At 36.7% G+C, this 25,944-nt stretch overlaps 3 protein-coding genes across 5 annotated transcripts in view; 2 read left to right on the top strand and 1 right to left on the bottom strand.

Moving 5' to 3' along the window:
- The first annotated feature begins 12,700 nt into the window (after window positions 1-12,700).
- Window positions 12,701-13,781, top strand: LOC110021533. Its single transcript, XM_020720065.1, has 2 exons — window positions 12,701-13,211; window positions 13,593-13,781. The coding sequence occupies exons 1-2, from the start codon at window positions 12,785-12,787 to the stop codon at window positions 13,670-13,672; spliced, it is 507 nt and encodes a 168-aa protein (XP_020575724.1). The 5' UTR covers window positions 12,701-12,784; the 3' UTR covers window positions 13,673-13,781.
- A 4,346-nt stretch (window positions 13,782-18,127) lies between these two features.
- LOC110021501 (ethylene-responsive transcription factor ERF109-like) lies at window positions 18,128-18,773 on the top strand. The gene has a single exon (XM_020720016.1). The coding sequence runs from the start codon at window positions 18,140-18,142 to the stop codon at window positions 18,650-18,652; it is 513 nt and encodes a 170-aa protein (XP_020575675.1). The 5' UTR covers window positions 18,128-18,139; the 3' UTR covers window positions 18,653-18,773.
- A 3,332-nt stretch (window positions 18,774-22,105) lies between these two features.
- Window positions 22,106-25,944, bottom strand: part of LOC110021513 (ATP-dependent RNA helicase DEAH11, chloroplastic-like) — a 35,269-nt gene continuing 31,430 nt past the window's right edge. Inside the window, exons 3-5 of one of the 3 annotated variants that reach the window (XM_020720036.1) lie at window positions 22,660-24,309; window positions 22,522-22,556; window positions 22,106-22,414 (exon numbers count right to left, since the gene is read on the bottom strand). In XM_020720036.1, coding sequence (XP_020575695.1) covers window positions 23,087-24,309 — 1,223 coding nt within the window. In that variant the 3' untranslated portion in view covers window positions 22,106-22,414; window positions 22,522-22,556; window positions 22,660-23,086. Of the gene's footprint in view, window positions 22,557-22,659; window positions 24,310-25,944 lie in introns of all 3 variants that reach the window. The other 2 variants (XM_020720035.1, XM_020720034.1) reach the window with 2 other exon arrangements.

The following is a 25,944-nucleotide window of genomic DNA, read 5'->3' as shown; positions in this document are numbered from 1 at the left end:
TATGTATGTATGTATGTATGTATGTATGTATGTATGTGACTTTGCAAAAAAAATCATCAATCGTGCACAGATATTGATGTAAGTATATAAACTAAAAATTTTTTATTCACCAAAACACTCAGATTGTTTGATAAAGTGTTGAATTTTTTTTTTTCTAGAAAGAAAATTTACATACATACCACACAATTCTTATGTATCTACTTGTCTAACGCCTAAACCTTTGCATGAAAAGGGTCATTTCACTTTAAAAAAATTAATAATTGTGGTATGTTGATGTAATCTTAATGTTTTGAGTGTTATGAATATAAATATAAAATTTTAGATGCTATCTATGTAAATACATAAGAATTGTGTGGTATTTTTGTAAATGTCCCTTTTTAAAATTAAATTGCTTTCGGATCCTAACATTATCTACTTGTTGAAGCTCATTAGTATGCTTGTTTGTTAAGTATTTCATTCAACTAAAATCTCATTTATAAGCTCCATAAATTGCTCATAGACCTGACAAGACTTATTTAGATAACTAATGAGCTACTTAATAATGTTGCCTATTGATAGGTCCAACATGAATCATTTAATTAGATAATAAGCTGAGCTCAAATCAAACTCAAATAGTAATAATTTTAAACAACTCAAGCTCGAGCACAATTGCAAGTACTTAAATCGAGCTTGAGTTAGAGCTACATTTTGCCAAATGAGCTCAAGCGAGTTCCTTGTGGATTAAATCAATTACATCCTTATAAATTGTCGTCATCCGTTCCTCATTACCTAACTATCATTGTTTAATCTTCATAATGGATTTTCATCTCACAATCATCATAATATGATGATCTTTTTCTATCCCCCGATAACAATATTGACATCTATCATCTAACATTTGTTTTTTTTAGTGCTATCATCGACCTTTCCTGCTTTGGTAATTCATATTTCTATGACAATCACTAGAGTTCTAATTAATATCATATATATATATATATATATATATATATCAAAATTACATCTTTTTAATTGAGAGAACAAGTTTACCTTTATTTTGTCGATCGAACCTTTCCAATTTTGTTTACTTGAATACTTTGATTGTAATAGGCCACAAGCAAATGTAATCCACCTAATAATATTTGAATCAAGACTTAAATATTACTTTAAGTTAATTGAAGTATTAATTCAAAAGTTAAATGTACATTACTTTTAAGCAAAAATAAGTAAATTGAAGAGCAAAATAGTTAACCGTTAAATTCATATTTGAATTTACTTAAGAGTCATATATTTAAGTAATGGTTCCAATAATTATCGGTGGATTACTCATTACATTGCTTGTGGAATATTATGGTGAATATATTAGACAATATGTAAGCAAATTTAGGGATGGTTTTATCAAAAATACTTCAGTGCTAATTAAGCATAGATGCTCAAATCTATTCTTTACTTATCTTGCTGTCATTACACCAACAAAACCAAAGCAATCAAGCAAAGTTAAATCCATACTTGGAAGACAACTTTCCCCAACTAATCTAAGGATTGTGAGAGCATGTTTTATGTGGAGTTTTTGTAATGTGAAAGAGTGCTACAATCACTCATTAATTTATTAATTAATTGGCTAAAAAAATTCTTCTGTCACTGTCATTGATTTATTTATACGATATTTTATATATAAAAAGAGCTCATAAAATCTCTCTCTCTCTTTATATATATGTGTGTGTGTGTGAGTGTGTGAGTGTGTGAGTGTGTGTGTGTGTGTGTGTGTGTGTGTGTGTGTGTGTGTGTGTGTGTGTGTGTGTGTGTGTGTGTGTGTGTGTGTGTGTGTGTGTGTGTGTGTGTGTGTGTGTGTGTGTGTGTGTTGGTTCGCCAAGTTTTTATGTGCAAATTTCATTTAGTAATCAATTTGTTTCTTTATTTTTCATTAGTAAAATAACTATGAGATGTTTCTCATAGATCATTCATCTCTAACTGGGCTAACTCATGTCATGAACATCAATGCTAAAGCATGTTGTTGTTAATAAGGTCGACACATGTTGTCAACTATAACATTCAAGATTATCACTGTCAATAAAGCTAATCCACACCAGCGACACTAATATTTATACTTGTCATTCTCGACAATGTCACAGGCTACTATCAACACCATTGCCTATAAAATACATTGCTAATAAGATAAGTGCACATGGTCAACAATAATATCAACACTCATAATCACCAATAAGGTCAATGCATGAAATTGAAATTAATAGAAAGGATCATCAATAACAAAAATGTCACCATCTACCATCAATAGAAATGTTGGCATATGTAATTGCAAACAAGTTTAATGCTTGTCATAGATAAAACTATGGTTGATGCTAATAAAAATGTCATGACTTCCAATGATGCTTACACTGACTCCGATCGGTCCTAATAAGCTTGTTGCCTACTATTGCCAATAATATCAATGTATGCCTTTATTGTTAAAGCTAATGCACACTATCAACGTCAATATTAATGATTGACGAACCCAACATGTTGATGCTCATTATCACCAATGACATATATGCTTGTCATTTTCTATAAGGCCAACAAACATAATTAATTTTAATGCTAACACTAAACTTCGACAATAATATTAACGCACATTATTTACTCCAATTATGATGTCGTTCATTTCTATTAAGACTTATGTTAATATTCTCGATGAATGTTCTTCCCTCATCTTAGGATAATGATCATAAAACCACCAAATATAATTTGATGATATCTTTGATGTCACAAGGCCCCTCATACTTTTTTTTGTTCTTTAAATATATCGTTGTCATGTAAATCTTCATTCTTTAAATGATTATGTATATATCGTAGTCATGTAAATTTTCATTCCAAATAAATCTCTCTCTGAGATCATATAAATGATCCAAAGATGAGAGGAATCAGAAAATATGAAATATATGAAGAAAATAGATAAAAAAAATTTAAAAAGAAACATATATGACTTATGTATAAGATAATCCTCATATAATAAATCGAGAATATATGTTCGAACAAGATAGGATCGAAATACCTCGAAACACGGTATCCACGAAGAAAATTCTTAAACATGCCACCAATAACCATAAAACCAAAAAGAACATTTTTGTTCTAGGGTCAAGAGCACTCCCAAAGGAACATATCTCTCTGGTTAATTACATCTTAGGGGATGCCCAAACATACTCTTGATAAAAAGAGTCTTGCTTACATTGTCAGGACCGATAACTAGGTCAGCAAATGGATGATTATTTCATGGAAACATCATGATGCTTTCAAAGCTCTTACTAAGTAGCAGGGCATGAAGTGAATCTCTCACATCCCAAATAGGTACTGCCTCATCGGCATACAAAGCATATAAAATAATTAAATCAACTCATATGGTCCACACTATGCTTATAATGCATAATTAAGTCATAACGGCATATGGTGAATTACCGTATCCCGAAGGGGCTGTGACCTATCCACAATCGGGGCCTATGTGAAGACACCAATGAGGTTTCAAAAGGATTATGTTGGCATCAATTTTTGATGTCACGAGTGTAGGGTGTCCACTTGCATGACTCGGGATAGTTTACGATCATTCCGTAACATCCTGTAGTTCAAACACCCACCCGGGACATTTAGGCGTGTGTTGAGGGGCACAAAGCCAAGGTCATTCTGCTAGGCTATGGCTTTTGCCTACGGGAAGGCTGGTCGGCATTTCACGCATCGGACAATATTTATTGGGTCGACAAATATTATTTGTTGCGTCGAGCGCGAAATTAGGTCGAATTGGTCTGATCATCAATAAAGTTGTCCAGATGACCCCAAACAACGAAACAGACCACACAGTACTTCCGGAAAGTTGATTTTACCTAAGGGGGAACCTTCATTTCAAAATGATGGTGTGTCTGGGCTAAAAATGCGCGGGATGGAAATTATTAAATTAATAGTTATTATTATTATTATGTTACCTTATATAATATCACTTCCCACCTCTCCCTTATGGATCGCGACTCAGAGCCACCACCTCCCTCATTTGTGAACCCTAGCCGTGCAACCTTCTCCCTCGCCGCTCCTCACGCCACAGGCCTTGCTATTGGACATCCCTCCACGCCAGCACCGCTCGCCGCCATCCCTTCCTCCTCAGCCGAAGATCAGTCCGCGAAGCCCGACTTCCCTCCTTACAGCCGACCTTCCAACCCGCCGTCGGCAAGCCTCGTCGACCTCCCTCTTCATGGCAACGTCTCCTCTTCACGCTACTGAGCCCGGTTTCCCTCTTCTCGAGCTCCTTTATTTCATGCCTTGGTGCCGAAGGCTGCTGGCCCTATCCTCCCTTCTCCCCGGCGATTTAAGCCTTGCCGCAGGCCCAGTCCTCACCGGCTTTCTTCCTCGCTTGCGGCTGCCTCCTTCTAGCCTGAGACAGCAGCCCAATGGGTCTCCCTTGCTGAATTTGATGATGCCCTAGCCGACCCATTTTTTCGGTTGTTAGGCACGTGCGTCATGCTTCTCTTCGTTGTCATCTTCATGCTCCCTTGCGGCCAGGGTTCCGAGTCGCCAAAGCACTGATGACGGCATCGCGACGACGGCTTTGCGGTGCATATTCCGTCCGACCCCTTCTTGAAGGTATGTATCGATATGTTTTCATATGATTCGATGTCTATTTTCTAAAACTTTGCATACCTCATTGATTCTTCTCTCTTGCCCTCATTGGCTCTTTTTGTTATTCTATGGACGCTCTACGAGATATACAAGAGCACGGACCGAACGTTGACGGCTTGGAGCAAACAAAGAAAATGCGTCTGCATTCGTCATGGTGATGAGTCTTTCTAACCTCTAACTGACCCTAGGTTGTAGCGGTGTCTAGGCGTATGGATTTGATCGCCCACATAGGATGTGTGCGCAGGCGTGGGTCGGCGCGATGACGTGCCTGGGTGATGGATCGTTGGATTTCCTAGAGCTAGCCTTTAGGTTAGGATTTCTCATGCTTAGCCAACACCCTCCGTAGATCTGAGTGTCTTACATTTGTTGTGAGCCTTAGCACATATCCCTCACTCCCCTTATTTTGAGTTCCCTGACTTTACTTGGAGAAGCTGGGAGGTTGGACTTGGCAGAGAGAGATAAGCTTTGTAATTGGCTCACTTTGCAAAGTCTGGAGGAGTTCACGAAATGGGAAAAGCTTTGTAGCTAGCTCATTTCGCAACGCTGTGGAGAGTTTCCCCCTAGGAGATCAGGGGAGGAACTCCCCACATTTCCTCACCAAAGCAAGAGGTGGCGGTGCCGCACATCTAAGGGTCTAAACCTTAGGTTTCTCATGTGAGGTTGTTAGCGCGAGCCCGGTTTGCTATCTGCATGTTGGTTTGCCACATATTACATTTTTTTGTGTATGTTGCATCTCACTTCACTCCAACCAGCCGCCCCAGCCGGGGGAGCATCTCACATTGGTTCGATCGGCCGCTCAGGGTCGGTCGACCGACCACTACGGTCCGATCAACCGATCACTTGTATGTTTGTTTGCTTTTGTATTATATCGCATGATTGTCTGTTTGCATGTTGCATCTTGTATGTGTTAGCTTGCATGATCATTATCACTTGCTTTTGTTGCGCATCCTTTCAGGCCCCTGTCGCCACGACATGCCCATCTCTTTTGGTCATTGCCGCCTCGACACACCTTCTTTGGGTCGCTGCCACCACAACACGTCCATCACTTTCTGTCATTGTCGCCTCAGCACACCTTCTTCGGGTCACTGCCACCATGGCACGCCCATCTCTTTCGGTCATTGTCGCCTTGGCACACCTTCTTCGGTCCAGTCCCACCACGACATGCTCATCCTTTTGGTCACTGTCGCCTCGGCACACCTTCCCCGGGTCACTGCCGCCGTGACATGCCCATCCCTTTCGGTCACTACCGCCTCGGCACACCTTCCTCGGGCCTCTGCCCCCACGGTACGCCCATCCTTTTTGGATATTGTCGCCTCGACACACCTCCAGGTCACTGTCTCCACTGCATACTCATCTCTTTCGGTCACTGCCGCCTCGACACACCTCTTCCGGTCACTGTCGCCTCGGCATACTTTCCTCGGGCCGCTGCCTCCATGATACGCCCATCTCCTAGTCACCACCGCTACGACACACCCATTTGCTCAGTTCGTTGTCTCTACGGCATAACCATCTTTTTCTGAGTCACTACCCCGCATTACACTCATCACTTCTGTCACACGACTGTTTGCACTTGCATTTGCATGTTTGCATGGGTAGCGAGCCAGACTCGTTAGGAGAGTGACTCCGTGTCAGTCGCGCTGCCTTAACGAGCATTGTTTGCTGGGTTGATCCCGGTGAGCAATGCGAGTTAAGTCATCGGGATTGACACGAGTATGACTGTGCTAAAGATCTAATAGATCTAATTTGTGTCACCGCTCTTCATGACACTCTTTAGATCCTTTGGATCTTTAGGACGGGGCTTATATGGCAACCTCATCAAAGTCATACTATACACAGACTTACCCTGCACTTAGATACTAGCTTGAGCAATTTTCGTTAGATGGAGTGTTAGGCTAAGATTTAGGGTGCTAGGTAGTCTTTTTTATGTCTGGTTATTGTTCTCTGCTGGATTGGGTGTCTTAGTCAAACATCTTTCTTTTGCATTGGGTTTATGGTGTGACTGAATGTTACATATGTATGGAAGTGTGTTAGGGTATTTTTCTACAGGGAGTCATGTCTATTTATATGCACACACATAAGTACCGCAATTGGGGGAGCATGTGATGATTTCTGACCCTTTTGCTTGTAAGTGCTACTTAGCTCCCCCACTTTTAAGGCACGACTCATGATACATTATTTGCATGTGATCTTTCCCGCTGAAATTTGTTTTCGTGCAGGATTGAGTTTTTTTTTCTTTTCTCTATGTACTTTTAGAGTCTAAGAGAGTTCTGTAGCAGAAATAAGATACGGGCACGGGTTTCAAGGCGTTTTGGCACGGAAACCATGTTGAGGGGACCAGGATCAGATGCTCGTGCCCCGTATCTTAATTTTGCATTTTATATTGATATATAAAATTAGGACTGGGCAAGTATATGTGGAGTATAACCGTCTTTTTCTTTTTTGGGCTATGTTGCCGACCCAGCAGCACCGCCTATTTATTATTTTATTTGGCTTCTTTTTGCTTTTTTGCATCATATTGCATGTGTTTTCCTTGTTTCTTTCTGTGGTTTATCTGAGATTTCACGGTGGAACATAGGCTCTTTATGACTAAAATTTTTAATTTTCTACAAAAATCCTAAATAAAATATTCAAGATAATTAAAATTTAGGATTAAAATATTCAAGATTTTGAAATTTTATTTTTTATTTCCTGCTTATATTAATAGGGCTTCCACAATACTTAAGGATCACTCTATATAACTACATTCATATTTGCATGTTTCAAGGAGGAGTCTTTGTGCTTCTCCAACCTGACTAGCCCAACATACATTTATATAGGTGATTTTCTAGTGCGCCTAGGGTGTTAGAAAGCACCTCGACCCAGACGAAGTGTAAATTCTTTTGTTTGAAGTGTTTCCAGCTTTGTAGCTGACCCTTCACCTCCCTTTCCTTCCTGAGGCATCCTTATCACTTTGGTTGATATAAGTCCCACCTCTTGGAGTTTCAGCTTATAATCATAGGATAGAGTTTCCTTCATTTGACCTTAGGGCTACCGAGGTTCCCGTGGACGATACAATTCACAGATTGGTGACCGGAGATCTCAGGACGTGTTGGGTCGACTACCTTCACGACCAGGTAGACTCAGGGTCCTAGTAGCTGTATATGACGGGTCTGTGGTACCCCAACCCAGTTACCTCTACCTTTTAGGATCACTCTACCTCCCTTTTATTGAGCCTCTTTGAGACCTATTGCTCCTTAACTTCTTTAATATCATTTTGACGACCCGATGCCCATGAGCTGCCACCCATTTAGGATACAACGATTTGTCATCTGCCCTTATGACCCGGACGTGCTTTGACGTATTGGGATATCCCCGTCAAGATGATTATGGTTATTCCGTGGGTTTTGTATGTCAATGAGCCGCTACCCATTCGGGATGTGAGAGACTCACTCTCTGCCCGATGGTTTAGTGCGAGCTTTGAAGCATCATGATTGTTCCCACACAGAATAACCTTCATTTGAGTGCCTATTGCCCCAAGTTCATGATAATCTAAGTGAAACTCTTTTTATCTAGAGTATTCTTGGGTACCCACCAAGATGTAATTAACCGGGTGGGATATATCCCATTGGGAGTTCTCTTGACCCCATAATAGGCACTTATACCTGACTCTCTGGTTTTGGGTAGTTTACGTAGGCATTCTTTCATGGATATTGGTTTAAGGTGCTTTTCACCGATCTTGTTTGGGCGGACACTCATAATCTATCCTTGCGAGGTTTACCGCACGTATGCTCTCCACGTTTTGTGTTTTCTCTTGTTTGTCGCTTTGTCGTATGTCCCTCCTTTTTGGTTCCTCCCTTCTCTTGGTCATTCATATGACTCGAAAAATAGATTTATTTGGGAAAGGGAAATATACGACGATCGACAAACTAGCGACTCCTTTTAAAATAAAAAATAGAAAAACGAACGAAAACAGATTACATGGCTCAAAATGGCTCAACAAAGGAGAGATAGAATAACCCTAATCGTGTAGAGATAATCGGGTCAAAATACCATGGATCCGTCATCCCAAACTGTTAGGACCCTAAGTCTATCAAGTCGTGAGGTTAGTTGACCCAACACAACCAAAGTCCCCTTATCAACAATCAGTGAATTGCGTCGTCTAAGGAGATCTCGGTAGCCCTGAAGTCAAAAGAAGAAACTCAAAGTCTTATGACCTATACAGGTAGAGCTCACAGAGGTAGGATTTACACCTGCCAAATAAGTGGTAAGGAAGGCCACCAGATAAAAGGGAAAAATAGGTCTAGCTACAAATCTAAAAACACTCTCAACAAAAGACTTACACATTGTCTAGGTCGAGGAAGCCTCTAACGTGTTAGACAACTACCTAAGTATAAAAACTTATATTTGGTTGATCAGGTTGAAGAGCACGATGATTTTTCTCGAGACATGCAATATGATGCAATTATCAGAGGCCCAATAAGGGATTACTTGAGAGAAAACCATGCATGTTAGTTATTTTAAAATCTGTCTGAAGGCCATACAGAAAAGTAAAGTGCGTATTTTAAATAGTTGACTGCCGTAATCCTAAATTCTTTTATTATGATTTTGTTGAAAGTTTACAATATTAGGGTCCTTAAAGAACCTAAATTATAACGTTGGATTCCTAGACAAACAATAAGGTAAAAACGATAAAACTGGCAAGCACATGCAAGAAGCAGGAAAGTAAACATGTCAAACAAATAAATAATAACAAATCGGTTGCCCTGGGTTAGGAACATATCTCAAAAAGCAAAAATGGCAGCCAAGCACAACATATACATGCCTAGTTTTAAATGATACACATCAAAGAAAATGCAGAATTAAGATATGCGACACAAACATCTATTCCTGGTCCTCGCTACATGGTTTCAGGCCTCAAGCGTCTCGTAACCTATGCCCGTATTTTTATTATCGCTACAGACTCTACTAGGATTATTAAAAGTACATATAAAAGTCCAAAAAAAGACTTAACCTGCATGAAAATCATGTTAGCAAAAGGGCTATCTACATGCAACATATTGAACCATGCCTAATGGGAAGAAAACTAAACAACATCTGCAAGCAAAGGGTTAGCTTTAAATCATTACAACTCATCTCTATTAGACATGACTCCCTAAAAAAAGTCCACCCCTAAAATTCTAGTACACAAGTCTCACACTAGTAACCACACAATGTAGAACAAAAGTGAAACCTAGTTGGGGCAACCAAACAAGTAGAGAACTACAGTCAGGACATCGACAAAACCACCTAGCAGCAGAGTCCTAACCTAGCACATCATTTACCACAGTGTTTATCATAATATCTAAGTGTTTGCACATTGCATGGGTAAAGTCGCGGTGTAATATTTTAATGGGGTCGCCAAACTGGCTCCGTCGTAAATATCTAAAGGATTTAAAGTACATCACTAAATGGGGTGACATTTTAAAATAAGTGACCTCACACATGGCCTAACTCATATAGATTTAAAATTAGGATAGATAATATATAATAGAAAAATATCCATATTTTTAGGGTCATTAAAAGCGGGTCCCTTAGATCTTTAGGATGAGCAGTGGATCATAATATGAAAACTCGCATTACTCTCTAAGCTATCCTCACAAACAATACTCGTTTAGGTAGTATGGCCAAAAAAAATGGTCGCTCATCTTAACTAGCAAGTTATGTCATCAAGGAAAATAGGCAACATTCATAAAATCGTGCAAAAGACCCAACATATTGTGATTGTCGACTGAAGCAAGAACAATCAACAATCACAATGATCATCAACGAGCTAAACCACACATCATGCAAATATGAATGCAAGAATGCCACATGCAGATGATACACACAAAGTGGACATACCAGGTACATGATATCTTACCTTTAAGAGGGATTACACCATCCCTAGGAAACCACACCGAATGTCATGCAATGAGCAGTCAAAGCTATGAATTGATTTGCATCGAGTATAGGATATTGATAAGGGAATTACTCTGTACCAGAGAGGCACCCAAATTAGCACATGCAAACATGCAGTTATAGCAACATGTATGAGTAAGTGCCAAACATAAAGATGATTACAAAAGATGATTAGTGCCAAACATACTGAGCAGTGTGATTCATATAAGTGAGAATCACATGCCCAAATGGACACACACTGTGTCGTGTATGAGTTCGGTGGCTAAAGAGCATAACTCGTACCAAACACAATGTGAAATACTTATGACATCCCTAGACAATGTCATAGGGAATGAGGTAGCATGACTCTCATGAAAGAAACCTGTGTAGCAGGTGGCCTTATATGTGAGCCACCTCCTCACGAAGTGTGCAAGCATTTCTCCCTGTGCATACACTGAAGTATGTGGGAAGGATACTTCCAGATGCAGATGCTTAAAGAGACACCGCAAGTAAAAGTGCTAAAAGAGACACCCAAAACTATCAAATGCTAAAGAAAAGCATACAAGGCAAACAAAATGCAACATGCAATGAAATATATATCATATACACAAAGTTACAAATGAATTTTCATACAGATGAAGGAGCATGCAATATGCAAACACCACAATCAAATGATGTGAAGATGAACAAATGCACACAAGCATGCACAAGTCAAGCGAAGTTGGTCAAAGATGGCCAACCTGACCAGGGTAATCGGTTGATCTGGCTGTGACGGTCGATCTGGCGATGACGACCGATCAAACCAAAGAGATGGGTCGATTGAGTTGGGATAGACGATCAAACCCAAGTGATCGAGAGATCGGACTCGAGGCGGCCGATAGAACTCGAGTGATCGGGTGATCAGATCAAGGCAACCAATCGAACCCTAGTGAATGGGTGATCGGACCGGGGCAGCCTATCGAACCTAAAGGATAGGGTGATAGAGTCATGGAAGCCGATCAAATGACAATTGCTTGCACACTTATATATATATATATATATAAGGAATGATCAGAGGCTATAATACGAACCTCCAACCACACCTAATGTGCCTAGCAATTTAGTACCACCTTTTTAAGGCCAACTGAGCCACAGGGGATTCGAACCTAAAGGATATACCGTGGATATCAACTAACAGGTTGGGGTACGTGGCGCGCGCACACACACAGATATATATATATATATATATATATATGTTAAATAAGCTTTATTTACTATGATAAATCTCGGTCACTGAGTTTCATACGACATTATGAATCATAAGCCCCAAACCAATCGAATAGATTGCACAATCATTATTTATATGGAAAATTTGATGTCCTATTGATCCGTTGATCTTATTTTATAAACTAAACCTGCTGTAATTATCATATATTATACTTTTCTTAAATTGTCTTCGGATGGCATAAAACTTCATTCAATGCTCATGAGTTGCTATGATATGTAAAATAATCATATAGTTAATTTTTAATCTTATAGTTAATACAAATAAAATCTTATAGTTAATCTTAAATAGTAAATACACACATTTTTATTGAATTACAGAATTCAATTAAAAATTAGTATGATATATGCCTAATTATATATTTTATAATTTTAAACTCGTTGATGAAAAAAATTAATTATGGAATATATTTCAAAATTAATGTAATATATGTCTAATTTATATTATATTTAAATATAAAATATATTTTATAATTTAAATTTTCATTATTGTTGAAATTTAGTGAGGTCATCTTAAATAATTTATGATCGAATATTTTATCCGTGAAAAAGATTTTGCAGCTTTCCTTCTAAGTATTTACTTGTTTAGCATAAAAATAAATAAGGAAGATTTACATATATATCACTCAATTCTTGCATATTTGCTTATTTAACATCTAAAATTTATTTTTTTGCATAGATGTCATTTTATATTTTATATTTTATTTGTGCATGAAAATCATAATTCACATTTTAAAACTCTTAATAGTAACATTTTTTATAAGATACGAAAATTTTGATTGGTATAAATGTAAAAGATAGAGATTTGATGGATAAATACATAGAAATTGTATGACATGTTTGTATTCCCCAATAAATAATTACTCACAGGAATCGTAACGCGGACTGCCATAAATTCCCTCTCTGCCTCTCCCGCCTCAAAATCCTCCCCTGTTCTTCTCTTCCCTTCAAGGGAAATCGGAGCTCAAAGAATCCCCTGGGAACGAAGACCACCATGACTACTTCAATCCCTACCCCTGCTCCACCACCTTACACTCCTCCGCCTCCCATACTCCGATCAAAAACTCTCCTGAAACAGAAATCGTGGTCGCCGGAACTGGATTACAAGGAATCCTGGCAGCGCCGCAAAAGCCTCTCACTCGATCGACGCAATCGCCGCTCCATCAGCGTCACCGATGAAGACATCGACGAGCTCCGCGGATTCCTCGATCTCGGAATTGTGTTCGGCGATGAATGCCCTGACGATGGCAATTGTTCTAAGAAGCTGTCGGAAGCTTTGCCGGCTCTCGATCTTTACTTGGCGCTTCGCCGCTCTTTTCGCGGTTCGGTCGCCGGCGAGAGTTCATCGGCGTCCGATTCCATTTCTTCTCCCGATGTTTCTCCCGCCGAAAGCCCCCTTTCGATGTTCGCAATATCTCCGAGTAATTCACTTGCCCTTTTTTTTCCTTTTGTTAAATTATAATGATGATATAATTTAACTAGTAATTAACAATAAATAAATAAAATAAATTTATAAATAAGGGTAATTTACATACATGCCACTCCATATATACTTATTATATTAATTTAAAGTTAATGATTATTAATTATAATTAGATATAAAACAGGAATTCCAATTAATAAAACACTGAAATATTTGATATATAAAATACATCTCTTATATTTTATTTACAATCTGCGCTTTATCATTTAAAGTTAAATTAAGAAGTATGATGAAAAATTATTTATTTCAAGTTAATTTTGATGGGATAAATCGAGTAATGCTTATAATTTTTTTATTTTTAAATTTGCACTAATTACAGGTGAGAGTCAAGAGGCGCGGCAAGCGGGTATAAAACGGTGGGCTCGACTGGTGGCTTTGGCGGCGCGCGACTCCTACTGAATTCGAATATTATGACACTTACTAAAAAAAATGTTAGGTGTTGTTATTCATTTTTGTGCATCTAGAGAAAATATTATGTGTGGCGGACCGTTCGTTTAGACGATCATCCGGATGCAATCACTCTGCCGAGATAGTTGTGACTGAATAGTCATTAAATGTTTTTGGTTGGATGTAAAATATTATAAACATGATTATAATACATTTTACAGTTTTTAAATTAATAATTATAGTCAATAGTGATTGGATAAATTTTAAAATAACTAAAAGGCAATTAATTATTTAATTAGTTATATAGGTTTAGGAGACCTAAGAATTTGTGCATGTCTATTTACTTTGGAATATTCGCTCATAAAATTGAAAAATTATTCCATACGAAAATATATATGGTGTCCGATCTCAACCGTCGATCACCGCAAATATGTATTTCGGTGGACCTTATTTTCAATTTTTTTTTTTAAAGTTTGATCGCCGTCCAAATAGATGATCGAGGGAGGAGATCAGACACTGCATGCATTTCTGCATGAGGTGTCCGTATAAAATAATTTTTCCATAAAATTGAACACCTTGGCATGAAAATTTCAATACCATTGTCATAATGATATATTAATTAGGATTTTTGGAGGCTTTTGGAATAGCAATAGAAGTTTAATGGGAATCTAAAATGTAATTAAATTCTGAAAAAGGTAAACTGTCATGGTTAGCAAGAAAATGTCGAAATAATAAAATAAAGGGATTTTTTCATTCATAGCACTCAATTCTCATGTATTTACATAATTTCAATTGTTACATATATGTCATTTTATATAAACATGGCAATGCGTTGAAGTGGTGATATTTTGTCATATGAAAGGTTTACATGGCATAAATGTAAAATATAAAATTAGATTTTATTAACTAGATATGTAAATACAAAGGTAAATGCGTCAAAAAATTAGCTTGTGTTTGGTTCCTAGGAATTTGAGATGAATAAATAAAAAACTAATAGGTAGATGGAATTGCTATTGAAATTATCGAAACATTAAATATTTAAATTACACTTAAGTACTTCATTAATAAATCAACCCATTAAATATTAAAATTACATTTAAGTGCTTCATTCGTGATCCTTCCACCTCGATTGCTATTTGGAATTTATGTTCCTAGGGGCGTAAACGAGCCGAACAGGAGCTGAGCCTCGTGTTTGGCTCGTTTATATTTCGAGCTCAAAAAGCATGTTCGTGTTCAACTCGTTTGCTTAACAAGCCGAACATGAGTCTTTTACGAACAAAGAGCTGTTTTAACAACCTTAGTACGTAGTCATAAGATGTTACGGATTGGGGCAAGATTTAAAAATTATTGTTTATATTAAAACATCATTTGAATCGAATTTAATATCTTTCATTCTCAATTTTTATAGTTTTGTAGTCAATTAAAATTTTTAAAAATACTACTAATCAAATATATATATATATAATTGATTAGTAATATTTCGAGCTAAAATGAGTCGAACATGAACGAACAAATTTTTGTTCTTGTTATTCGTGTTCGGCTCGTTAACTTAGCGAACAAGCCGAACACGAGCTGTTCGTGAACAATGAGCCGTTTTGACAGCCCTATATGTGCCAATGAGAATATAATTTATGAGCCACAGAAGTATGAGTTTGAGTTTTGTCATAAATTTTGATATTTCAGCGAGTATTTAGAAAATGAATCTAAGAGGGCGCTTGCTTTGTGAATAGCAATGTTTAATTGTCCATTCAAAAAACTTTAGATATATATATAAAATATATATTTTTTATTTACATTAATTCTATAAAATTATATTGCAGCCTCCTCATTATATTTAATGTGTGGTCTACTTAAAAAAAAATGATAAGAAAATTACTGGGAGACTTAGGGTGCGTTTAGGGCAGCTTGTGCGTTTCAGGATAAGCTACTTATCCTCAAACGGAGCCCGCGGGCGGGCCTCAGGGTTCCGCCCGCGGTCTGCGTTTAGTGTAAAAACACAAACACGATTTCGGATAAGCTGGAGAAACATGCGAATCAAACGGTATGACGGCATTTTAAAAATGTCGCCCGCGCTTATAAGCTGTCCCAAACGAGTCCTTAAATCCTCCAAATATAGCCTGCACGGTCACGTACATCATGCACGGGTAATAAACTTTTTTCACATTAAGTTAATTTAAAAGAAAAAGAAATCAATTTAGTGGATAACACTATTTGCAATTTAATTAATATTAAAATAAAATAGCCTAGTTGACGGCTTTTCTAATAAATTTAATGAAAATATGCACTTTATTTTATTTAAATAACCTAAAGATTTTTGGAGTATTTTTACGTGAAAGTGAGAATGAAGTGCGGCTCCTGGTAGACATGCCCGTGATATGAGATCGTCAGGCACAGACGCAGCTGCCTAAAAGTGAAAAGAGGCCAATTAAAGGTGATAAAAAGGAGAGAAGCAGCTCGTGAACTTTCTTCCTGTAAATTATCCATGAAAGTGTAGCCACAAACAATGCAATTTGAGAAAACAGAAGGGAGGAAAATGAAATATTCTAGAACAAGGTCAATAGATTTTCATGTGTAAGAGATAAAAATCCATCTAGAAAATAATTTAAAAATATGGGGGATTAACACCCACGTAAAATTTGTATTTTCACTTTTCTGGTCATACAATTTGATCATTTGTCCATTCTGAAATACCAGTCTTGTTTATAGGAGGACAATTTACCCCCCTAATTTACATGCATACCACATAGAATTGTGGCATTTACATATTTAGTAGTAAATATCCATACCATCTACCCCACGAGAAATAAATGCTCATAACTCACCTTTCTCTCCCTCTCTCAACATCATTCACCCCGTCCCGTTAAATCACACGGGTTGGGAGAGGGAGCGGGTGGTTTGCGCGCTTATTTCCGGTGAGATAGATGATACGGGCATAATATCTATTGTTAGGTGTTAAATATGTAAATGTCACAATTTCGCATGGTATGTACGTAAATCCGAAAATCCACCAAAAAATATTTGATTTATATTTACCTACACATACCAGAGTACAATTCTTATGTATTTTATATCAAACGGTTAAATTTTAATTTTTTTTTTACATTTATAATACTAAATCTTTTATATCACACAAAAATATTATTATCAAACACAATTTCTTAAGCATAGTTACAGCGGTATGAGTGCCAAAATTAAAATTCAGGTGTTAGATATGTAAATACAGTATTGTGTGGCATGTCTGTAAATCAATTTATTGTATTTGCATGTGCTTTTTTTTTTATTTGCCGCATAATTATGATTGAATATTGTTATGAGGTAGAAAATTCACGGCAATGGAACGTTTTGGCCTTGCACAAATATCAAACACGTGCAGATAAAGAAAAAGTTATAGGAGTAGATACTAGAGGTTTTTACGTGGAAAAAATCTTTAATGAGAAAATATCATAGGGTCTAACTCAGTTAGAAATGATTCCTCGTGAAATTAAGAATACGAAGATCCACTCTTCACTTGGGTTAGGGAGGAAGACGTTATAAAATGATGCTGAAATCAAAATTGCTTTGAAATAACACAATATATATAATTGTATAAGACTAATTGGGATTATAATTGTTGTAGTTGGACTACAATAGATGTAGCAGGGCAAAAATAGTCAGGGTTAATTATACAAGTCATGGTTGACTATAGGAGCCATAGTTTATGACCACGACAACCATACTAGAGCTACCAAAGTCATAGTTGGAGGTTATAGCAATCGTAATTTGCTAGAAAAGTCATAGTAATGGGAAACTTATGGTTATCAAAGTCGTAGTTAGTGGTGGTAAACAATAGTTAGTGGTCGATAGTTATCTCTAATGATCATAGACGTCCTTTAGTGGTCGGTGGTGAAATTTAGGGATCAACTGTGATTTTGGGTGACTCGCAGTGACTAGAGAAAACCACCTGGACTTTATGAGTTATGTCTTGATAGTTAGCTCACTATTCTCTTCTTATCCTCCGTTCAAGTAAATAATGAGTTTATTTAAAATTTTTAAGAGGGATGTTTTGATTACTTTAGTCATAATCTTGAAACACTTCAACGAACAGTTTACATTGATTCTCTTCATCATCAATACTTGCTTCAATTTTTAAGTATCTTTATAATCTTAGAATTACGAGCACTTTAGTTACTTCTAGTTAAGATTTGATCATAAATAAGTCAAATTTTGTAATGGTTCAGATTGCATCCATTTGGGCATAATTGAGTTCATTGGGCCAAGATGCTGGGCTTGATTATGAGTTTGTTCATGTTTGGGCTCCAACTTTATAAGCCCAGAAAACAACGCACGCGAGCTTTTACGCCACGTTTAAGTAACAGCTCATCATCGTCTGTACACGTGACCAGCCCACGTTTCAACCGTCGTAAACTTACGCGCGCTCCCAACGTTTAAATACCAGCCGCCGCTGTCGGCTCCCATCGCCCCCAAACAATTTCCTCCAACATGGAACCAAATCCTCCCACCAAACGCCGCCTCTCCGCCGAGCAAGAAACCTCAATCCTCATCGAATCTCTCATCCACGTCATCTCCGGCATGCCCGATGACACCGCCCCGACGTTCTCCCTCCCCGCTGTCGATAATTGCAAGCAATGCGGCGTCGACGGCTGCCTCGGCTGCCATTTCTTCGAATCCTCGGTTTTGAGTGAGGACAAGCGGTCGAAGAGGAGGAAGAGGGAGAAAAGGATTAAGTATCGAGGAGTTCGGCAACGACCGTGGGGGAAATGGGTGGCGGAGATTCGCGATCCGCGGCGAGCTGTTAGGAAGTGGTTGGGAACTTTCGATACGGCTGAGGAAGCTGCTCGCGCCTATGATAAGGCTGCGATCGAGTTTCGTGGCGCTCGAGCTAAGCTTAATTTTTCATCAGTGGATCAAGTTATTGAGTTGACACCGACGGCGGGGACGACAGAGGAAGAGATAAGTCGTGAATCTCCAGATGAGTGGATATATCTAGAATAGGATTTACTTAGTTTCGAAATCATTTTGAGAAGTATAATAAAATAGCAGTTTTCAAATTCATATTATTCTTACCTCATATTTAATATTTTTTACATGAATGATTTTTTTTTTAATTTGCATTAGGAGGGTAAAATTGTAAGAATAATTTGAATAAAGGATGTATGATTTTTTTTTTTTTTAATTTCTTTGACCGTTAAAGTTACAAAGAGCAATAAATGACTTTAAAGTTAGTTTTGACTAAAAATGTGCTATCTCTCTCTCTCTAAGTATAATTTAGTAACGGTCTAAGACTATTAGACGAGTTCCGATCATCCCCATATGTGCTAAATATTAGAATACCACACCTTATAGTGATTTGAATCCGTGACCAGAGGGGACTTGCGACCTTCAGAGAAGCTGATGTCAACCAACAGACTGAGGTGCATGGCCACGCGCGCTGACATAGCCTTAGACATATCACCAAAAGTGGATCAAATCAAATATATTTAAAAAAAAAAAAGTGAACTTTAATCCAAAAAGAAAATAATTGTAAAAGAAAATTAAAATGTATCAAAGAGGGAACAAATCATGGTAAAAACAATTATTCAATTTCGCCACAACCCTCTAAGAAACTAATTAATTGAAGCTCCTGTGAAGAGAGATGACTTACATGTGTGTTTAAGAAGTGGCAAAGTCAGTCCACGAAGATATGGTAAGCATTCTGCTTGGACCCAATGATTGTTGTCATGTCTACAATAATTCTATGGCGGTCCATTATCTCTGAGATTTATTGTAATTTTTTTTTTTCCATCAATAATTGATTAGTCAATATCATTCACATTAACAAGGCTACTTTTCCATGTATGAGATTATAAATAAATTAATACACCCAACAAATAATTTAATAATTTTATGTTTATTTATTTAAATAATTAAATAATGTTAAATAAAAATTTGAACATCTATACAATTATCATTGATTTATGTTCACAACTATGAATATATGTCATTTAATGAATAACTAATAAAAAAAAAAAAAACTAAATCACCTGCATATTTAGTTACTTTTCAAAAACTCCATTTCCACCAACATGGGAGGATGGGATTGGGGAATTGAGGTAAAAGAATATGTCTTTAAATGAACCGAGCATTCAATGAGCTACTCTCAACGACTTAATTAGAATTCATTCATGATCGTTCGAGTAACTAATAAAGCGAGCATGGACAACTTCATAAATAGACAGTTGTTATATGATCGAACTTGAGAAGCTTGTTGTTTTATTCATTTATGTTCATGAGTTGTATCATTTAAAACTCGTGAACAAAATTTATTAAAAAGTTTAATTATGACTCCTAGAACTCATTCATTAATAGTATCATTTGAATGTTTGCTTTTTAGGCTCAAAAAGCCTTATTTGATACACGTTGATAAATTAGGGCGAGGAAAAAAACAGTAATTGACACAAATCCAGAAGAACACACATAGATTTAATGAGATTCGACAAAGATGTCTATGTCACCAGGAGCAGAGCGATGACTTTTCCACTAATCCAGAAAAAAGAGTACAAGATACAAAATATGGGATAAAACCTAGGGTTACATACATACCTATTTATAACCTTAGAAAGAACAGTAAAGAAAATCATGGGTACAATATGTAATTACCAAATTACCCCTGTACCAAATTACCCCTGTACCCCCAACCCACATAATGAAACTCCCCCGATTGGACAGATCTTTCCGCTCCACTCCACTCCAGATCTGTCTCATTTATGATATGAGTCATACCTAACAATACGTCTTACTTATTCTTCCAAAGACGTCGCTTGTATAAAGTTCGAGTTAGGCTCAATTATGACTCATTTATCATATTAAACAAGTTGCTCTTTAATAAGCTCAATAATCACTATATGAACTCAAGTCAAATCGAGCTTGAGCCGAGCTCAAATAGGGTTCTAAGAAATACGCTCAAGCTCAAAGCGAACTTGAGCCGAGCACGACCCTGCTTGTAATAATTGAGCTCAATCTCAAATGAATATATGCTCAACTTGGCTCAATTCGTTTACAGCCCTAAGAGCGGGAGAAAAAGAAAAACTAAGTTGGAGGGTGTTAGAAAAAAACTAATTTTTAATTGACCCAATTTATTTATTATTAATTACATGTTTATATCATATTACTCAAAAAAAAAAAAAAATCAAACGTCTATGAGCCGTTTGATTGAATTACCGTCAATTAACTGCGTGCCTTCTCAAAGGGAAGATAAACCTAATTTATTTTTTCATGAAGAATTATTCAGGAATCATATGTATGGATTGGCTCTATTTAGGGTTTACTAAGCAGAGTACATCCTAAATACACTCAATATATTTGCGAAACATAGGAGAAATGAGAATTCAAACTCTATTGGAATATATATATATATATATATATATATATATAGCACCTAAGTTTGACTCTCTTTTTTTTAACATTTAAACATTTAAATCTTTCACATAGCATCAAAAATATTACATTTTCTATTTTAAAAGGTGAAATGCACCATAGGAAAAGATGGAATGTATGTAAAAATTGAAGTATCGGGTTAGATTCGACTACCAAAATTGAGTGACATGCATGTAAATCTTCGTATATTATTTTACGAGGTATTTACATTCATAGCACAAAATTCCTATACATTTTGATATCTAACACCTAAATTTTACTTTTTAATATTTATACCGCTTAAAATCTTTTATATACCTTTTTATTCATAGGTAAACTCGCATATATGTAAGAAAAATATTATAATTTAGGTGCTAGACATGTAAATACAAAGGAATTGAGTGGTATGCATGTAAATCGTACTATTTTTTTTGGATCTAACCATAAAACCTGCATATATCCAACGTAAGTCTTGCTACCAACAACAACTACATAATAAGAAGCGATAAATTCTAAGGTTGTTACAGACAATACAACTCAATTATTTAATATTACATAAAATATATCACTACTACTTTTAAAAAAATACGAGATTTTAGATGTTTGCATGTAAATGCACAAGAATTGTGAGATCTCTCCATAAATTTCCACAAACAAATCCAAATTCTCCCATGGACACAAGCATGTATGCATGCACTTGAGCGTATAAGTAGGCAATGTTGCTCCTGATTTAACCACCACCACCACCACCACCACCATACAACTTGTAGGTTGTTTGGGATCACTTTTGATTTCGTATTTTACTTATTTTTATTTTATTTTATTTATATTTTAATTTAAAAATATATATTTAGCTATTTTCACCCAAAAAAAAAAAGTTTTTTAAGACATAAAATAGAAACATACAAAAACTAAACTAAACAAACACATCTTCAAAATAAAAGAAAAAAAAAAATCCCAAAACTAGCGTTCATGTTAAGGGAACAAAACTGAAGGACTCATACGGACACTCAAAAACGGTTTCAAGCAAAAAGCAAAGCTTCTTAACAAGGAGCATCTAGTTCTTTTGAAGTAAGAAAACAAAAAGTCTCTTATCAAACAGACATGTGGTTTTATTACCAAAAAGAAAATGTAAACTACAGATAAATCCACACATTAGCCATCTTACACAAACTACAAAATAAAATTGGAGCAAAAGCGCATGGCCACTTTACAAACCATTCTTTTGAATTACATAGCCCATTGCAACTGGTTTTTTACGAACGCAATCATCAACATCATCACCGTTAGCTTTCTCCCATCCAGACTTTGTCTTCGCTTATCTCACACCCTTCATCTTGAATGATTGAGCATTTAGAATGTCTAAAAAAACATAGGATTTGTAAAATGTGACAGACAATTCCAATCTGGTAATCTATACCATATATATAGAGAGAGAGAAAGAGAGTGAGAGAGAGAGAGAGAGAGACCAGGTTCTGAGTTTCATGAACCTCGCTCCCCAAACCTGAAAAATGAAGATAAAACATGAGTTATATCAGGAATCAAGAACTTGTGAAAAAAATCTAAGAACGAAGCCACAGAGAAGAGGAAATGAAAGGGCAAAGAACCTTTGAAAGAACATTGGTGTTCTCTTTGCGGAAGCAAAAGGCGGCTCTGGGACTCGGACCTTTTGTTTGGTCATATAATCATATATACACACACAATAGATCAGCTGTACATAGTCGAATGTTTATAAAACTGAGACAAGGGAAGCATTACTATTAATACTCTGCACATTTTGGAAGTCGCCACATTCAGGTTCAACCAAGGAAAACATCTTCAGATCAGAGCGAGAGTTGCTTACCTTAGGTGGGCGCATATAGCATGCTTCCTTCGCAATCTCCATCAATCTTTAGTATATCACTACTTCAATGTCATATAAGTACAAGTGGTGTCATATAAGTACAAGCGGATCTCTATACATTGATACATATACACATTCATTTATACATCAAATGTATCGAAAAAGACATCATTTATGCAGCATTTATTAAATCAGATATCATGAAATGATCTGATGTGTGAGTAGCAAGCATCACTGGCAGTAAATACTTCGAGGCAAACCCAACATATATGCCGGCCGCACCGACACTCAACATGGTTGCACCCATCTACCTTCTCAATCACATGTCTACAGACAGGGCAATCCTTAACATTCTCCCTCCCCAATCTCCAATCATGCAGTGAAAAATCAGGACTCTCTTTGTACTCTCTGTACCGTTCGCAGCTGATTAATGCATGATATTCAAGGTGGCACCATGTGCAAGTTTCAACGGAGCAAGCTCCACACACAAACGGTCCATCGGACAAAGCCGCCTCCTCCGATGCAGCTACTTTGTAGATCCCCGGACAGTCCGGAGTTGGGCAGAAGCGGTAATCCCCACCATTGCTTGCTACAAACCAGGCAATTGAGGCCTGGAAGAGTTCTTCTAGTTTCTCTCCAAGAAGAAGGGCTTTCAGGTCAGTAAGTAGAAGAAGTTCCTGACAATCCTCCTTGGCACATCTCAGTGGAAACCCATCCCGAGACCTAATAGTCGCCTCACATTGGTTCACCAGGCAGCCCTGACAGAACTTGTGCCCACAAGTTTCAAGACGGAAGGGTTCATCCAGTTCACACAAGCAAATGTGGCACATGGTTTCAGGAATTGGTGATGACTGAAGAGAGCCGCTGCTTAGGGAGGTTGCCAAGCCAGAAATCACCTCCTCCACTTTCTGTTTTTGTTCCATGCTTCCACGAGCAGACAGAACAAGCCGTCGGGTGCTAAGAGTTAACTCAACCCCTGAAACAAGTAAGCGAAGCCCTTGAAGGTCTGCACCGAATCTCAGGATGACTTCTTTCATCAAATTTGGGGGAAGATTGTGACCCCGAAGGCGAATGTCTAGTGGCCTGTTATCATAAAGATGTTGCAAGGATTGGACCAGTTTTTCCTCAACAGCAACAACATCATTTGGAGAACCAAACAGCTTAATGTGAAAGTTCTGCCTATCATAAAAAATATAAGTTCCAGTCTCCCTCTCTAGCGACTTGAGGAGATTGATGCCGTCACGAGACAATAGGAGTTGTGTCAGCGAAGGAGTTAGGCCTGGATGAGTTAATGTCTTCCCTTTCATGAGATTCTCAAGAGGCCTTCTCACATCCGCAATGATTTTGGTTGCATGAGCAGACAACTTAACGCGGTAGGAACCATTGACATTTCTGTCCACTGAATAGGTTACACCTGGAAGAATTGAGAAGAAAAGGACATGTTTTACATTCAAATTAATTCCTTATAGCAAGAGAAATTAAGAATAAGTACTGGATTGTATGCTGTGTCGAAATGATTTCTTGATTCAAAACAAGCGAGATCTTCTCAGCAATGATTATAGTTGAATGACCAGTTAATTGATGATAACTTCACTTAAATTCACAAGGCATTGCATGGTTTAGTATTTTGTATGGTTAAACTCTGAAGTTGAAATGACATTTTCTGGATGCATTACCCGGAATTTAAATCCATTTTGATAGCTTCCCACATTACGGGCGAATGCGGGTAAAGAAGTTAGTCCATGAAACTAATGAAACTAATATTAGGATAGGATCTTGGAATATAGGCACTCTCAATGGTAAATTAATGGAATTAGTTGATATTATGATTCATAGGAAAATTAATATCTTATGTATTCAAGAAACTAAGTGGGTTGGAGAAAAGGCTAAGGAGATTGATAATGTAGGTTTTAAACTTTGGTATTCAGATAAGAGTCGCACTAAAAATGGTGTAGGTGTAATTATAAATAAGAGTTTGAAAGATAATGTTGTAAAAATTAATAGAGTTGGTGATAGAATTATAGCCCTTAAGATTATCATTGATACTAAGATTTTTAATATTATAAGTGTTTATGCTCCTCAAGTAGGTTTAGATACAGAGTCTAAAGATAAATTTTGGAATGACTTAGAAGACTTAATACAAATGATACCTCTTGAAGAAAGAATTTTTATTGGAGGAGATTTAAATGGACATGTCGGTAAAGTGGTAGAAGATTTCAGAAATATTCATGGTGGCTACGGTTTTGGAGTAACTAATGAAGAAGGTAAAGTTATTTTAGATTTTGCTTTAGCGTTTGATTTTGTTATTACTAATACTTTATTCAAGAAAAGGGATGAACATCTTATTACTTATAAGAGTGGATCTAATAAAACACAAATTGATTATTTTCTTATGAGAAGAAGAGATCGCCGTGATTGTAAAGATTGTAAAGTTATTCCAAGTGAAAATTTAAATACCCAACATCGTTTATTAGTTTTAGATTTTAAGATTAAGAGTTGTAAAATAAAAAATACCAGGACTCATCATTGCAGAATTAGATGGAGAAACTTAAAAGATACAAATAAAATTAATTTTATGAGTAAAATTCAAGATTTCAAAATTTGGGATATTCATGAAGAAGCAAATGTGATGTGGGATAAAGTAACAAACGCTATTAAACAGGTAACAAAAGATGTTCTTGGAGAATCAAAGGGAAAAATATTTACAAATAAAAATAGTTGGTGGTGGAATAATAATGTGCAAGAAAAGATAAAATATAAGAAGTTATGTTATAAAAATTGGTTTAAATGTAAAAGCTTAGAGAACTGGAGAAAATATCAAACGGCTCGCAGGGAGTCTAAAAGAACAATCTGTGATGCTAAAAATTCTGCTTTTAATGATCTTTATAATAGATTAGATACTAAGGAGGGTGAAAAATATATGTATAAACTAGCCAAACAAAGAGAAAAGAAAAGTAAAGATTTAACTCAAGTAAAGTGTATTAAAGATGAAAATCAAAAAGTACTTTTCTTAGAAAAAGATATTCAACATAGGTGGGTGAGTTACTTT

This window comes from Phalaenopsis equestris, unplaced genomic scaffold, assembly GCF_001263595.1.
Source record: "Phalaenopsis equestris unplaced genomic scaffold, ASM126359v1 Scaffold000134, whole genome shotgun sequence".
In the NCBI taxonomy this organism is placed as follows: Eukaryota; Viridiplantae; Streptophyta; class Magnoliopsida; order Asparagales; family Orchidaceae; genus Phalaenopsis; species Phalaenopsis equestris.
The sequence above is the reverse complement of the archived record's forward strand: the minus strand, read 5'-3'. Positions and strand labels throughout refer to the sequence as shown.

Bases quoted from the DNA above. Each gene is read 5' to 3' on its own strand.
- LOC110021501 (XM_020720016.1), top strand. From the start codon at position 18,140: ATGGAACCAAATCCTCCCACCAAACGCCGCCTCTCCGCCGAGCAAGAA.
- LOC110021533 (XM_020720065.1), top strand. From the start codon at position 12,785: ATGACTACTTCAATCCCTACCCCTGCTCCACCACCTTACACTCCTCCG. The intron at 13,212-13,592 runs GTAATTCACTTG...CACTAATTACAG, and splicing joins GATGTTCGCAATATCTCCGA to GTGAGAGTCAAGAGGCGCGG.